This window comes from Mastomys coucha, unplaced genomic scaffold (genome assembly GCF_008632895.1).
Source record: "Mastomys coucha isolate ucsf_1 unplaced genomic scaffold, UCSF_Mcou_1 pScaffold19, whole genome shotgun sequence".
NCBI lineage: Eukaryota > Metazoa > Chordata > Mammalia > Rodentia > Muridae > Mastomys > Mastomys coucha.
The window spans coordinates 18,819,431-18,832,761 of NW_022196901.1; the positions used below are offsets into that span (position 1 = coordinate 18,819,431).

Here is a 13,331-nt window from a genome sequence, read left to right on the forward strand (position 1 = left end):
CATGAGGGAGTTGATTTCTTCCCTTCCTGTGGGTCTCAGGGATATCAGGCTTGGAGGCAAGCGCCTTTCCTTTACCTGATGAGCTGTCTCCCAGCCCCAGTGCCAGGGAACTCTTCATCTGTGTTCCAGAAGTCAGCTGTCCCCAAAAAAACAATCCAAAAGTTTAGTGCAATCCTAATAAAAATCATCTCATTTTTAAGTAAAACGTGATATCTTAGTTTTAAATTTATTTGTGAAAGATGTTTAACAATACCTGAGAAGAGTGGAAAAAAACAACACTTTTATTATTGTCAAACATAAGACAACCTCATATTGCCACAAAAATAGGCAAATTATTGGAACAAAAAGGATCTAGTTTTTGAGATCCACTTAAGTTTTTCCTAAGCCTTGCTTTCTCTCCTCCCCTGCAGCCCCTAAAACACATAGTACTGTTTGGTTTTTTAAAAATGGGTTCTTACTCTGTAGTCCAGGCTGATCTTAAATTGGAGATTGTTTGCCAGCATTATCTTCTCAAGTTCTGGGCATGTTTTATCTGAAAGCAGTGTCTTGTCTTTTCTCTGTGTTTAGGCATAAGTGTGCTTGCAGAATGTCTGGACTGTCCTGAATTGAAAGCAACAGCTGATGACTTTATTCATCAGCATTTCACTGAAGTTTACAAAACTGATGAATTTCTACAACTTGATGTCAAGCGAGTGACACATCTTCTCAGCCAGGACACCCTGACTGTGAGAGCAGAGGACCAGGTAACTCAAGTGTCTTCTCAGTAAACTCTTTATCAGTTCCTTGTGCCTGGTGCTCTCATACATGACAAAAAGTCTTGAAATCAGAGAGAATGTCATCTTTATAATAAATACTCCATCACAAAGCCTTTTTTATTGGAAAAGTCAAGACTATTTGAAGGACAGATTGCATGGTAGAGATAAAACTTATCAGGTGCCATGTTAGCCTCCCCCAAAAGATTTCCTGAATTTGTAAACTTACATGTTGATGGGAACTTAGAAGATGTGACTGAGATGAGGATGAGAGGGTGGATAGGTCTAAAGTGCAGATAGATCAGAAGAAACTTGAAATGTGAATTAATATTTACTATGTAAATTAATATTGTACTGTGTAGCCTCCAGGTAGCCCTTCTGGCATCTTGGTTAGCCCAGTATCTCTTGATTTACATTCTCCTCTCTAGAACCATCAGTTTAAGTGTTAGGTGTGTAAATTGGCTAAAGTTATTTAGGAGCACGTTGTGTAACTTTAATATGTAGACTCATTCAGTCCTTATATTTTAGCTCTATATCCTCATCTGTTTTTGGTCACTAAGTCTGTAGTGATTTGTTATAGCTGCAATAGGAAATGAGTATACTGAGATAAGATCACAGGTTTTGAGTTGCTATTTTTCTTTAACCCATGTTATTTTCTCTATGTTGTTCATAACATAGATTTTCCAGTTGGAGGACTTGATGAGAAAATAAGAAAAAAGAGGCTCAGTTCTGTATGTCAGGCACAGTTCAGTTACCTAGGAGGCTAAAGAAAAGAGTTACCTGTGTCAAAGAAGCAAACAAAGATAGAAACATCAGTTCTCTCTTCAGTTAACTGGCTTGTATTCAAGTGAAGCAAAAGTGACTTTATACTGGAAAACCTGACAGACCCGATCTGCTGGTGGTCATCAATGAGGTCATAATGAGTACATACTGCCTTGATGGAATAAAATAGCAAAGCATCACTGTTCTGGTTGAGTTTTGTCAACTTGACACAAACCTAGACATAACTAGAAAGAGGGACTCTTACTTTAGAAAATGTTTCTATAAGACTGGCCAGTGGCAAGTCTGTGAGCCATTTTCTTGATTAATGATTGATAGGGGAGGGTCCAGCCCACGGTGGGCAGTGCAACTTCTGGGCAGGTGGTCCTGGTATGTATGAGAAAGCAAACTAAGCAAGCCAGCAAACAAAGTGCCTCATGGCCTCTGCTTCAGTTCCTGCTTCCAGGTTCCTGCCTTGAATTCCTACCCCAACTTCCCTCACTGATGGAGTGTGACCTGAGAGAAAAAGTTAAAATAAACCCTTTTCTCCTCAAGTTGCTTTTCATCATGCTGTTTTAACACAGCACTAGAAACCCTAAGCTGATCACTGTGGTCGCCCTCCCCAGGAGCATAATACTAGGTTATGGCACAAGACAAACTGAAATTGGGAAGTTTACCTGACCAGAGTTCAGAACTGTTAAGGTTGTCAGAAAGAAGGAAAGTCCGAGAAGCTGCCACATTCTAGAAAAATTCCTTAGATGACTTCTTAACTGAATATAATGTCTCCTTTATAGAATAGTGGGAGGGAAAATAATGCCAGATAAACATTAAAGAAATATAAAAAATAGTACAGTATTCATATAGGAGTATTAACTTATTGTTTATGACAGGTGCTTCATACTACAGTGACTGGGCACAGAGAATACTAAATTTAAATCTGTTCTGCACTTGATCTTAGCCAAAAGGCCAAAAAACAAACTAAACCTGTTATAAAATAAAAGGCCTTTATTTAAAATTCCATTTCCGTAGTTTATTAACAAGCTCAAACATGTTTAATGAGTAGTTTGAATACATGTATATGAGAATAGTAGATGAGTATGTATATGAAGTAAGCTGTTGATGCTGTTTTATAATATAAATAAGGAACTTGAACTTGTTCAGTGAATTAAATGCTACAGCAGTTCTTATAAATATCCTATATTTTATTAACATAGAATTTGTATATCTTAAATTTCCTAAAGCAGGTAAGTTTGTTCAGTCCCACTGTAGACATACAAGGTTAAGATAAGTAGCTTTCATGTCTTCTAGACATGGAAGCCATCTTGGGAACTATCACCAGCCAGAGACTTCTTTAAGAGTGTATGTCTGCTTCTAAAAGGGAAGCTAGAGCTTGTTTTTAAAAACACCCACACACAAATTTTGGGACTGGAGAGATGGCTGGCTCAGTGGTTACAGCACTTGCTGCTCTGCTAGGGACCTGAGTTCAGTTTCCAGCAGCCGTATCAGATGGGTCACAACTGCCTTTAATTCCAGCTGCAAGAAATATGATAACCTCTGCTGGCCTCTGTAGCTACCCACCAACAAATACATGGAGACACATACATAGACATAAATAAAAATAAATCTTTTCTAAGAATTTAATTTTATTATTTTAATTACATGTATATGTGTGTAGACATGTGCACTTAGAACTCAGGAGCATTGGATCCTCTAGAACTAGAGTTAGAGACCATTGTGCCTTGCCTGACATGGGCACTAGGAACCAGACTCAGGCCCTCTGGAGGAGCAGTATGTGCTCTTAACAGCTGAACCATCTTTCCAACCCCATAAATCTTTCTTTTTTAAATCACAACTTTAACATTCTTTCCATTACTATACATGTTAGTAGTTAATTATAGCAAACTCAAATGAACTAAAGCAGCATATAAAGTGTTTGCGATATAGTAGGGTGTTGAGGAATGCAAACAAGTATTCGGACAAAATACTGAGAATAAGTAGTTGTCCCTTTTCAGTGTGAACATGAAAGTAGATGTTTGGAATGTTGCTTCTACTTCAGACCTTTGCTGTTTTCTTTGTCCCCTTTAGGTTTATGACGCTGCCGTGAGGTGGTTGAAATATGATGAACCTAACCGCCAGCCATTCATGGTTGATATCCTTGCTAAAGTCAGGTTTCCTCTTATATCGAAGAATTTCCTAAGTAAAACAGTACAAGCTGAACCACTTATTCAAGATAATCCTGAATGCCTTAAAATGGTGATAAGTAAGTCCCGTTACAGCACTTCTGTATGGATTACATGGCCATTTTGCATGAACTAAAAACTCATTCCAGTGCTCACTAGTCTGGGAAAACTTTCAAGATGTTGTCTTCTTATCATGGTAACCCCTTAGGTCCTCAGCCCCTGGAAAGGGTTGGCCTCAGCCCTTATCCCCAGTGAAAGGGAGTGAAAACTTGCCTTAATTTGTATACAGTAGCTTTTGTGTACTTTGTTCTGAGTGTTTCCTTTTTATTTAACCAGGTGGCATCCCAGCTTGGCATTTCTTTTTCTTAAACAGGTTTTCTTTATGGAGCTAATAATATGCTCATGTCTTTTTTTTCACCTGACTGACCTAGAAACCTTATATGCCTTGATAAAATGCCACAGTTAATGCATTGCTTTTATTTCTTTAGAACATCCGTTTCAGTGCGTTCCTTCTGCCTCTTCCTCCCACTGCTGCTTGTCCTGACGTACACAGTTCTTGTCCTGGAATATCTCATAAATCTGTTCTCTGTGTGTCTTGTTTTTGTTTGAGACAAGCTTTCTCAGTATGAATTCCAGGCTAGTCTCAAATTCAAAATCCTCCTGCCTTTCCTGAGTGCTGAGGTTGCCAGTGTGCCGTAACACACTTGCCCCCCTTTCTGAATTGTTTGATGATGGAACACATCTTCTAAAGGGTTCCTGATAATTAATAAATACTTGGAGATTTGATAAGTCTCATGTTTATTTCACTATAAAACATTGAATCTAGTTAAACTACACATGCTGAAAACAGTCTGTGGTTAGACTCTTGAAGGCACTGCTCTTTTATCTACAGGCTGTAATAGTCATTTGAAAATCCTAGTGCCAATTGGTTTCTTGGGGTTTTTTGTTTTAATCTCATTAGGTTGGTATATTATTTTATTTAATCCTGGTATTTTGGAATTTGTAGTAATGTGTGTATATCTTTTTAAAATCAGATAGAGCATTTTCTCTTTTTAACCTTTGACTTCTAAGTTATTACTAATACTGTGGTTCTTTAGCCATTGAATATCTCAACTTTGTCTTTTCTAGTTCTGTGTCCATTTTAGTCCCCTTCTGAGGGTTTACCTTAATTTTTCTTCTTAAACCTTGTGTTTCAGCTATTTTTAATTTTTATGAGTCTGAATGTCCTTTGTCTTCTTATTTAATGAATGCAGTATATAACTGTTCTCATGTAGTCATTTTAATGCCTTTGAACTTACATGTGGTACCTGCGTTGTCTGAATTTTCTTTGAGTGTTCTTGCCTATTCTTTTTATTGTTAGCTCTTCTTGAGTATGTAGCATTGCTGGGGAGTCAGTTAAGAGCAAGTCCTTACAAGTCAGACAAACAGAGGGGGGCACCTTAGTTTGAGGATTTGTAGCCCTGTGTTCAGCTGTTTAATTTAAGCAAATCTGATGAATAAAAAGTGGTAAAGTGTAGTCAGGCAGCTTTTATATGTTGAAAGATTGTTTTGTTTTTCAGCAAACAGTGTCTAGGCACTTAGCCTACTCTTTTGTAAAGTTGCTAAACTTTTACTAATAGGATAGCTTTGCAATTTTATTTTACATAATAAACATTTGCATAGCTTATCGCTTTTCCTTTGCTGCTTTTATGAGATTTTCTAAAACTCATTTCAAGTTGTATTGAGAAGAATATATGAGGTAGAGAATATAGGTTTCTCTGTATTGTCTAATATTGATAGGTAATGTGTTTTTCCCCACACTGCCTAAGTAGTTTTTGAGTATGTGACTTGACCACTGTAAGGAAGATCCACAAGAATTGTGAATCCTTGTTGTACTTCATCTAATATAGACCTTCTCAAAGTACTATGCACATCTGGGCTAACTGGTAGTTGTGTTAAGTACGTGGTCTTTGTTAGGCTTTTGGTTGTGGGAGCTAGCATTTCTAACAAAGTTCCAGGTTCTGAAGATGCTATTATTTGTACCACGTTTGAATGGAGAGATGGGTCCCTCCACCAGAGATTTTAACTGGTCTGTGATAGGAACCAGGTATAAATAGAGAGTTCTTATGTGATTTTGATGTGCACTTTAAACAGAGCTGATGATGATGGCATACATTTGTAATCTCAATAGTAAGGGACTGAGTCAACTGAGGCTTACTAGTTAAATGGCAACTTCCTCCATTATATATAGTGAATCTTATTTCATGAAAAAAAAAATAAAGGCACTAGGTTTAAGGGATCTAGATTTTAGTAATTATTATTTTGACAACTACTCTTAAGGAACCAGAGAATTCATTGGTATGTAGTAGGTGGGTGACACAGTCTTAATAATATTGATGTAATGAGGTTCATAAATTTATTAAGATGAGGATTCTTAGACATCCTGCCTCTTTCCCCTTTCTTTCTAGAACACTAGAGAGATCAAAAAATAATTTTAAGTTACAGGGCAGGGGGAAAGGAAGGGACTACTTTCCTTTTCAAAGCATTGACTTGGCAGTACCTGAAGCTCTTGAAGTGTTACTATGTATTTTTGTACAGGTGGAATGAGGTACCATCTACTGTCTCCTGAGGATAGAGAAGAACTTGCAGGTGGCACACGGCCTAGAAGAAAGAAACATGATTACCGCATAGCTCTGTTTGGAGGCTCTCAACCACAGTCCTGTAGATATTTTAACCCAAAGGTAACAAAGTTGATAGCAGTTTTCATTTTGAAGGGACTGAGCACACATAGACACTAACATCTCCCACACAGGAATTGGTTGCGTAGTTATTGTTGTTTCATAGGGTAAGGAGATTGAGAACTGGATTTCAAATATCCCTAGAACTGCTCTGGAGTACTTTAAAAGGAACCACTGCAGAAAAAACCAAAGCTCAATCTTTGTTGGCAAGTTCGTACACTAATTCTGAGGCCCTTGCTTTCATAAGATGATTATCTTCAGGGAAAATCAGCTTCTTAGGCTAGATATGGTTTTTTTCTTGAGTAATTATAATTAATATATATTGTCATTCTAGAAAATTTCAAAAAATGTAGTCACAAAGAAATGAAGATAGATATCTTTATCCAACAATTTAGAAACAACGAACACTTTTAATCTGCTTTCCAGTACATTTAATGTCAATTGGAGGAGCAGAGTGTAAGTTACAGGTCTAGGGACACAATTTTTATTTTGTTTTGTTTTGTTTTGTTTTTGAGACAGGGTTTCTCTATATAGCCCTGGCTGCCTGGAACTCACTCTGTAGACCAGGCTGGCCTCGAACTCAGAAATCCACCTGCCTCTGCCTCCCAAGTGCTGGGATCAAAGGCGTGCGCCACCACCACCCGGGACACAATTTTTAAACTATGTAGACATTTAGCTACAGCCTTGAAAGGGCCCACTCATATTCTTCTTGTGTCTTTGTCCTGTATATGGGTATGGAGTGTGGAAATGCCATATTTTCTGGTATTGAATGCCTTGCTGGGGCAGAGAATGTACCAAAGTCCTACAAGATAACATTCAAAACTTGTAAGATGGTATCCATAACACATGCTGAATCCAAGCATAACATGATATCTCTATTTTTAAAAATCGTTGATTACTACTTGAGACCAAAGCATCCTATTGACATTAAGATACTTTTTTAAGACATCCATGAAATAATGTAGTGTTGATATACAAGGTATTTATAAAGGCATGGAGATGTCAAGACAGAAATGGACAGTTCAAATCTGTACAAAGTACCAATTACTTGAAGGCAAGCATTGTCCCTTCATGAGTGAATGTATCCCAGTATTACTGGGTATCCACCTGGTTCTCTCAAATTATAGTAACAAATCAGGATTTAGAATTGGTTATTGTTGCTGGTAGGTCCTGCAGCAGTTAGCCACATTGGGCTTAGGGAACTATAATACATGACTGCTGGCTTAGGCAGCCTCTCAGTAGTACTCACACCCCTTGGGCATGCCTCAGGTTGACTGGAGTGGGAAGACATGGATGCAGTTTTGTACACAAGAAACTGGTTTTGTAGTTACGGAATACTCTGATAACAATTCATGTGGTGTGCACATTTATATATCCTTTGAGCACAACCTGTCTTTGTCAACAGTTTTGCACTCTTTGTCCTTTTTAAGTTTCTGTCCGTCGTAGTAAACCATTAACAATGACCCAAAACTGATTTAAAACAAAACAAAAAGAAAAAAGACAGAAAACCAAACAAACAAACCCCCCTGATCTTTGACACCCCACCCCAAATACCTAAAATGGGCAGATGGCTCAATCACTAAAGTGTTGTTGCGAGCACTTAACACCACAATCCTCCATGAAAAGGCTGGACATGATACTATGAGTGTATAATCTCATTGTTGTGGAGTTTGAGACCAGAGAATCCCCGAGGCTTGATGGCTAGCCTGGTTGATGTGCTTCAAACCATTGAGAAAGCCCTGTCTTAAAATGACACCCAAGGCTGTCTTCAACCTTCCACACTATGGACACAGTGATAAATAACATGTGAAGTTACCTACACAAGTGTATTGTAATACACACGTGTACATACACACTCTTTTTGTTTCTGTTTTAGTTTTAGAGTCAGGGTTTCTGCATGTGGCTTTGGCTCTCCTGGAAGTCACTCTCTAGACCAGGCTGGCCTTGAACTCACAGAGATCCTCCTGCCTCTACTTCCAGTGGGTTGGGATCAAAGGTGTGAGCCACCACCGCCCGGTCACACTCTTTTTAAAAGACAATGAACACTAAAGCTATTTAAAATCCTGCCAAATAAGAATACTTGGAGAATTTCTAGAAGGGCTGTATACTTCCTTAGCTGCTCAGTATTGGCAAAGTCTCTCAAGTCTACTAGCTGATAGGGAGTACGTCCATGTAGGCAATGGTCCTAGTTGATGGAAAAAGCAGTACATAAGACAAAGGGCTGCTGGGTAAGGTTTGTGCTTAGCCTGTTCTGTTCGGGTATCGTGTATATTTGAACCTCCCTAAATCCAGTCTTGTGTTGTTTGGTGCCATCTTAGTTTTGTGGTTAGAGCATGCAACTATGGATATGGGTTAATGATATGGTCGGTTAACTCGTGTCAAACACTTACTTTCTGTTTTAACAAACTGAAGAACCAGTTTGTTGACTGATACCTACATGAAGATAGTTGGCTTTAACGTTCTCCAGAATCCTAGCTGTACTGGGACATTCCTGAAGCCATCTGAAGGAAGCATCTGCCGGGCCATACTACCACAATCTGTTCCACTTCCTAGAGGGCTCTCTTGCTTGGGAGTTTAAAAGGAGCACCTAGAGATATACTGCATCTGATATGTAAGAGGAGCTGGGGCACTAGTCTGTCCTGCATATACCAACTATAGACCAGGGGCTTAGCAGACTGCTATAAGAAGACCAGAGGAAATTAGTTTCATCCTTGCAGATTGTTCTCTTGGCTGCCACAGCTACTCAGTCGTGTTGCTATAGAAGGTAAATAGCCATAAACAGTGTATAAACAAATGGGCCTAGTTTTATTCCCTGCAGCTAGACAGTTACACAGGGTAGGGTAGAATGGAGTTCTCAGGTTTCTGCCTGAACTTCTGCATGATTCAGACAGGCATCTGTAAAGCCTGCCAAAGAAAAGGAGGTTTGCTCTTAAAAATTTGTAGTCTGTGGCAAGAAAGGCTGACTAGGACCAAGGAAGGCAGGATGTCATTCTTATACATGCATGATGCTTCAGTTCTGGACACACTAGTGGGTGGTATGTGAAAACTTGCACTGCTGTCCACACCCTTTCTATACTTTTCCCGTTTTCTCAGCACCTGAGCACATAACTTTGCAATGAAATACTCATTAAATATACTGAATTACTTTTCTGGGCCCATAGTTACCTGTCTAAGTGTGACTTTAGTGCCTTTGTCCATCTTATTGATTACATGAAAGCTGCATGTTCCTCTAACTTTGAGAAACCATAGATACCTCTCCTTTCCCCTGCGTGGCCTCAGTTCAGACTAGTTCCTTCGCTAAGTTATGCCCAACGTGCATACGAGCTGGCAAGCCCCAAGCATCTTTCTTCAACTGTATTGTCTCCACTTATCAAGAGTCAACATCACAGTCACTTTCTCAGTATGCTACTTGGGGTGGATTATAGGAAGGAGATCAACTTCCCAGACACACGCCTTTAATCCCAGCACTTGGGAGGCAGAGGCAGGCAGATTTTCAGAGTTTGAGGCCAACCTGGTCTACAGAGTGAGTTCCAGGACAGCCAGGGCTACACAGAGAAACCCTGTCTGGGGGAAAAAAAGTCCTCTCCCTCTTCTGTATTTATATACACAAGCATAGCCAAGGACAATGAAACAGGCCTTTTTTAAATAGGCTGAATTTAACTTTAAGGCACAAGATGGTAGCTGAAATGATTATTTTTGCACTCGTAGTAGAAATGCTTACAAAAGGACACTTAAATTACCTTCTGAAAAATGGAAACCATTACGATATTATATGTATCTAATAGTTATTAAGCATAGTGTCTGACATGTACAATAACAAATGAATTTAAAATTAACTATCTTGAAATATGAGTAAGAGCAGCCAAGAGAACAATCTGCAAGAATGAAACTAATTTCCTCTGGTCTTTTTATAGCAGTCTGCTAAGTCCGTGGTCTATAGTTGGTATATGCAGGACAGACTAGTGCCCCAGCTCCTCTTAAATTAGTGAGAATGAGATCTGGGCATAGGTGGTATGTGCCTGTAGACCCATTGCTCAGGAGGCTAAGGTGGAGACTCACTTGAGATCAAGAGTTTGCGTGTGACTCTACAACTTAGCAAGATCTTGATTCAAAACTGAAAAAAAAAAAAGAAGTTTCTTGAGAAACAGTATAAATTATAGGTCTGTAGGATTAAATTCAGGTTATCAATTTAGACATCTTTATCTCTGAATTATCTTGCTACCTCTAAAGTTATTTTCATTCTTAAATTTGTAATGTAGGAAGACCCCACAAAGTATGTTAAGATTTATTTTTAATTAGGAGTATGAGCATTTGTCTGTATGAGAGTAAGGGCTCACATAAGTTTAGTTGCCCATGGTGGTCAAAAGAGGGTATCAGATACTATATTAGGATTGCCCCATTCCTGGTACCAAAAGCTGTATTGTTCAGGGTTCTCTAAAGCAGTGGTTCTCAACCTTCTCAGTGCTGCAACCCTTTATACAGAGTTTCTCAAGTTGTGGTGGTTTCCAACCACGAATATATTTTCAGTTACTTCATAACTGTAATTTTGCTGTTATGAATTATGATGTAAATATCTGTGTTTTCTGATGGTCTTAGGTGCCCCCTGTGAAAGGGCCATTTGGTAGACACCCCCAAAAGGAATATTGGCCCACAGGTTGAGAACTGCTGCTCTAGAGGAACAGAACAGATAGAATGGGAGTGTGTGTGTGTGTGTGTGTGTCTGTGTGTGTGTGTGTCTGTGTCTGTGTCTGTGACTGTATGTGTGTCTGTGTGTGTAAAGGGGATATATTAGAATGGCTTACAAGCAGTACTCCAGCTATCCTAACAGTGGCTGTTTAACAATGGAAGGTCCAAGAATCCAGGAATTGTTCGTCCATGAGGCTGGATATTTCATCTGGTCTTCAATATTCACCAGAATCCTGAAGAAGTAGGTTCTACAGCCAGTGAAGGAATGGACAGCAAGAGCAAGCAGTCAAAGAGACCAAGTGTCCTTGTTCTATGTCCTTTTGAGCTACCCGCAGAAGGTGTGGCCCAGATAAAAGGTAGATCTTTGAACCTGATAAGATCTGGATTAAAAGTGGGTTTTCCCACTTCACATTTTTTAATTAAGAAAAAATTCCTCACGGGTATATCCAGCCACTTGAGTTATAATTGCAAATGTAGTCAAGTTGGTAACCAAGAATAGCCGTCACAGATACCCTGGAACTGAAGTTACATGCAGCAGTGAGCCACCTGACATTGGTGCTGGGAAGCTAACTTGAGAAGTATGTGCTCTTAACCACTAAGCCAGCTCCCAGCCCTTGAGCAGTTATTTTTAATTTGAAGACTAGCAGTTGTTGGAGATCATTTAAAAGAACAAGTGAGCAATCTTTTCAGGCTGAATTTAGTTGAAGCTCATAGAAGGATAGTTACTGATACCTTACAGTTACAGAGCGTTTCCCACATAGCTTTCATTAGTTATGTGAAGAGTGGTGAGGCCTGTGGCTGAGTTTGTATTTCTCTGCTCTGTGGTGGATTTGTGCAATAGATGAGAATCATGTAGATTACCTTTGTTTTTTGTGTGTTGTTTGTTTTGTTTTGTTTTAAGTGTGTATCATTAAGAGTTTAAAATCCCTGCAAATGCTTTCCTAGCAGTTCAGAACAGAATAGAAATTCCTAGGGTATATTCTAATCTAATAAACATCTGATACAACAAATGCTTACAAGATATAAATACCAACTTCTTACAGGGACCTCAACAGTATCATTCACACAGAGTGCCTTACTCAGTGAAACCTGTTGCCTGATCATGATGGGTTTTTTAGCTATTTTGGAAAGCAGTAGGAACACAGTGTCAATATGGCATACCTTTAGGGACTTCCCCGTACATATACATGGTTGGTGGATAGAAGCATCCTAGGATGTCACAAAACATAGAAAATGATAAACCAGACTTAGACAAGTATTGTGTGTTTTTTATATGTGAACTCTTCTTTTTTTAATGACATGAAATTAGAAGAGAAAAGGACCCAAAGGAAATGGGAAAAGAAGATAAGAGTAATTGGGGACATGGACATAATCAAGAACTTTATAGGCATGTGAGAAAATGACACAGTCAAGCCCATTGTTTTCAACATTTGATATATGCTAAAAAGGAAAAACAAAACATCCTCTAAAGCTGTCACTAGATAAGAAAGGGGTGAGGATTGGCCAGAGATCAGCTAATTACCTGGGCCAGGAACAGAGCTGGTGAAGGGACAAAGATTCATTAGGTGGTAAGGTCTAGTTTGTTTTGCAGCCACTAGTTGAGTGAAAGCAGATGTAACCAGTATTCACTGGAACATGTCAGCGTATTCCAGTAAGATTTTATTACAATGAAATTGAGAATTTAGAGTCAAAATGATACAGAATTTTATTCGGGACACCACCTTCAATTTCTTTTCACATAAAAAACCATAACATTGCAGTAGTTTCAGTGTAAATAAAGATTTGCTTACCTTCCTGTTAGGTCTGCCTACATGGTATGGTTACTCAGCATACCTAAGTATACTGAGTTAGCGTCTCTCATTCTTGTTCTTCCTGTGTCTTATGTGATATTGATTTAATCATTGTTTTGAAATCATGGAACTTTGAGTGTAAGTTAAATTTCCATTCAACAATTATTGTTCATGTCTGGTCTAATTATTGGGTAAGTTTGTTTTATGCATGATTAAATAGGTTTCAAGCTAATCACTCTTGTTATAATTGGAGTGGTAATAATAAGCTAAAAGAAAAAGCACATACAAAACAAAACAAAAGAAAGGCATCTTTTGATGGACAGTGGTGGTACACGCCTTTAATCCCAGCACTCAGGAAGGCAGAGGCAGGTGGATCTCTGAGTTCTAGGGCTGCCTAGTCTACAAAAAGAGTTTTAGGACAGTCAGGGATATGCAGAGAAATCCTGT

General features: G+C 38.8%; 1 protein-coding gene across 1 annotated transcript in view; it reads left to right on the top strand.

Moving 5' to 3' along the window:
• Positions 1-13,331, top strand: part of Klhl7 (kelch like family member 7) — a 61,154-nt gene that overhangs the window by 36,627 nt on the left and 11,196 nt on the right. The window contains exons 5-7 of the mRNA XM_031380132.1: positions 568-743; positions 3,597-3,771; positions 6,269-6,411. Coding sequence (XP_031235992.1) covers positions 568-743; positions 3,597-3,771; positions 6,269-6,411 — 494 coding nt within the window. The remainder of the gene's footprint in view (positions 1-567; positions 744-3,596; positions 3,772-6,268; positions 6,412-13,331) is intronic.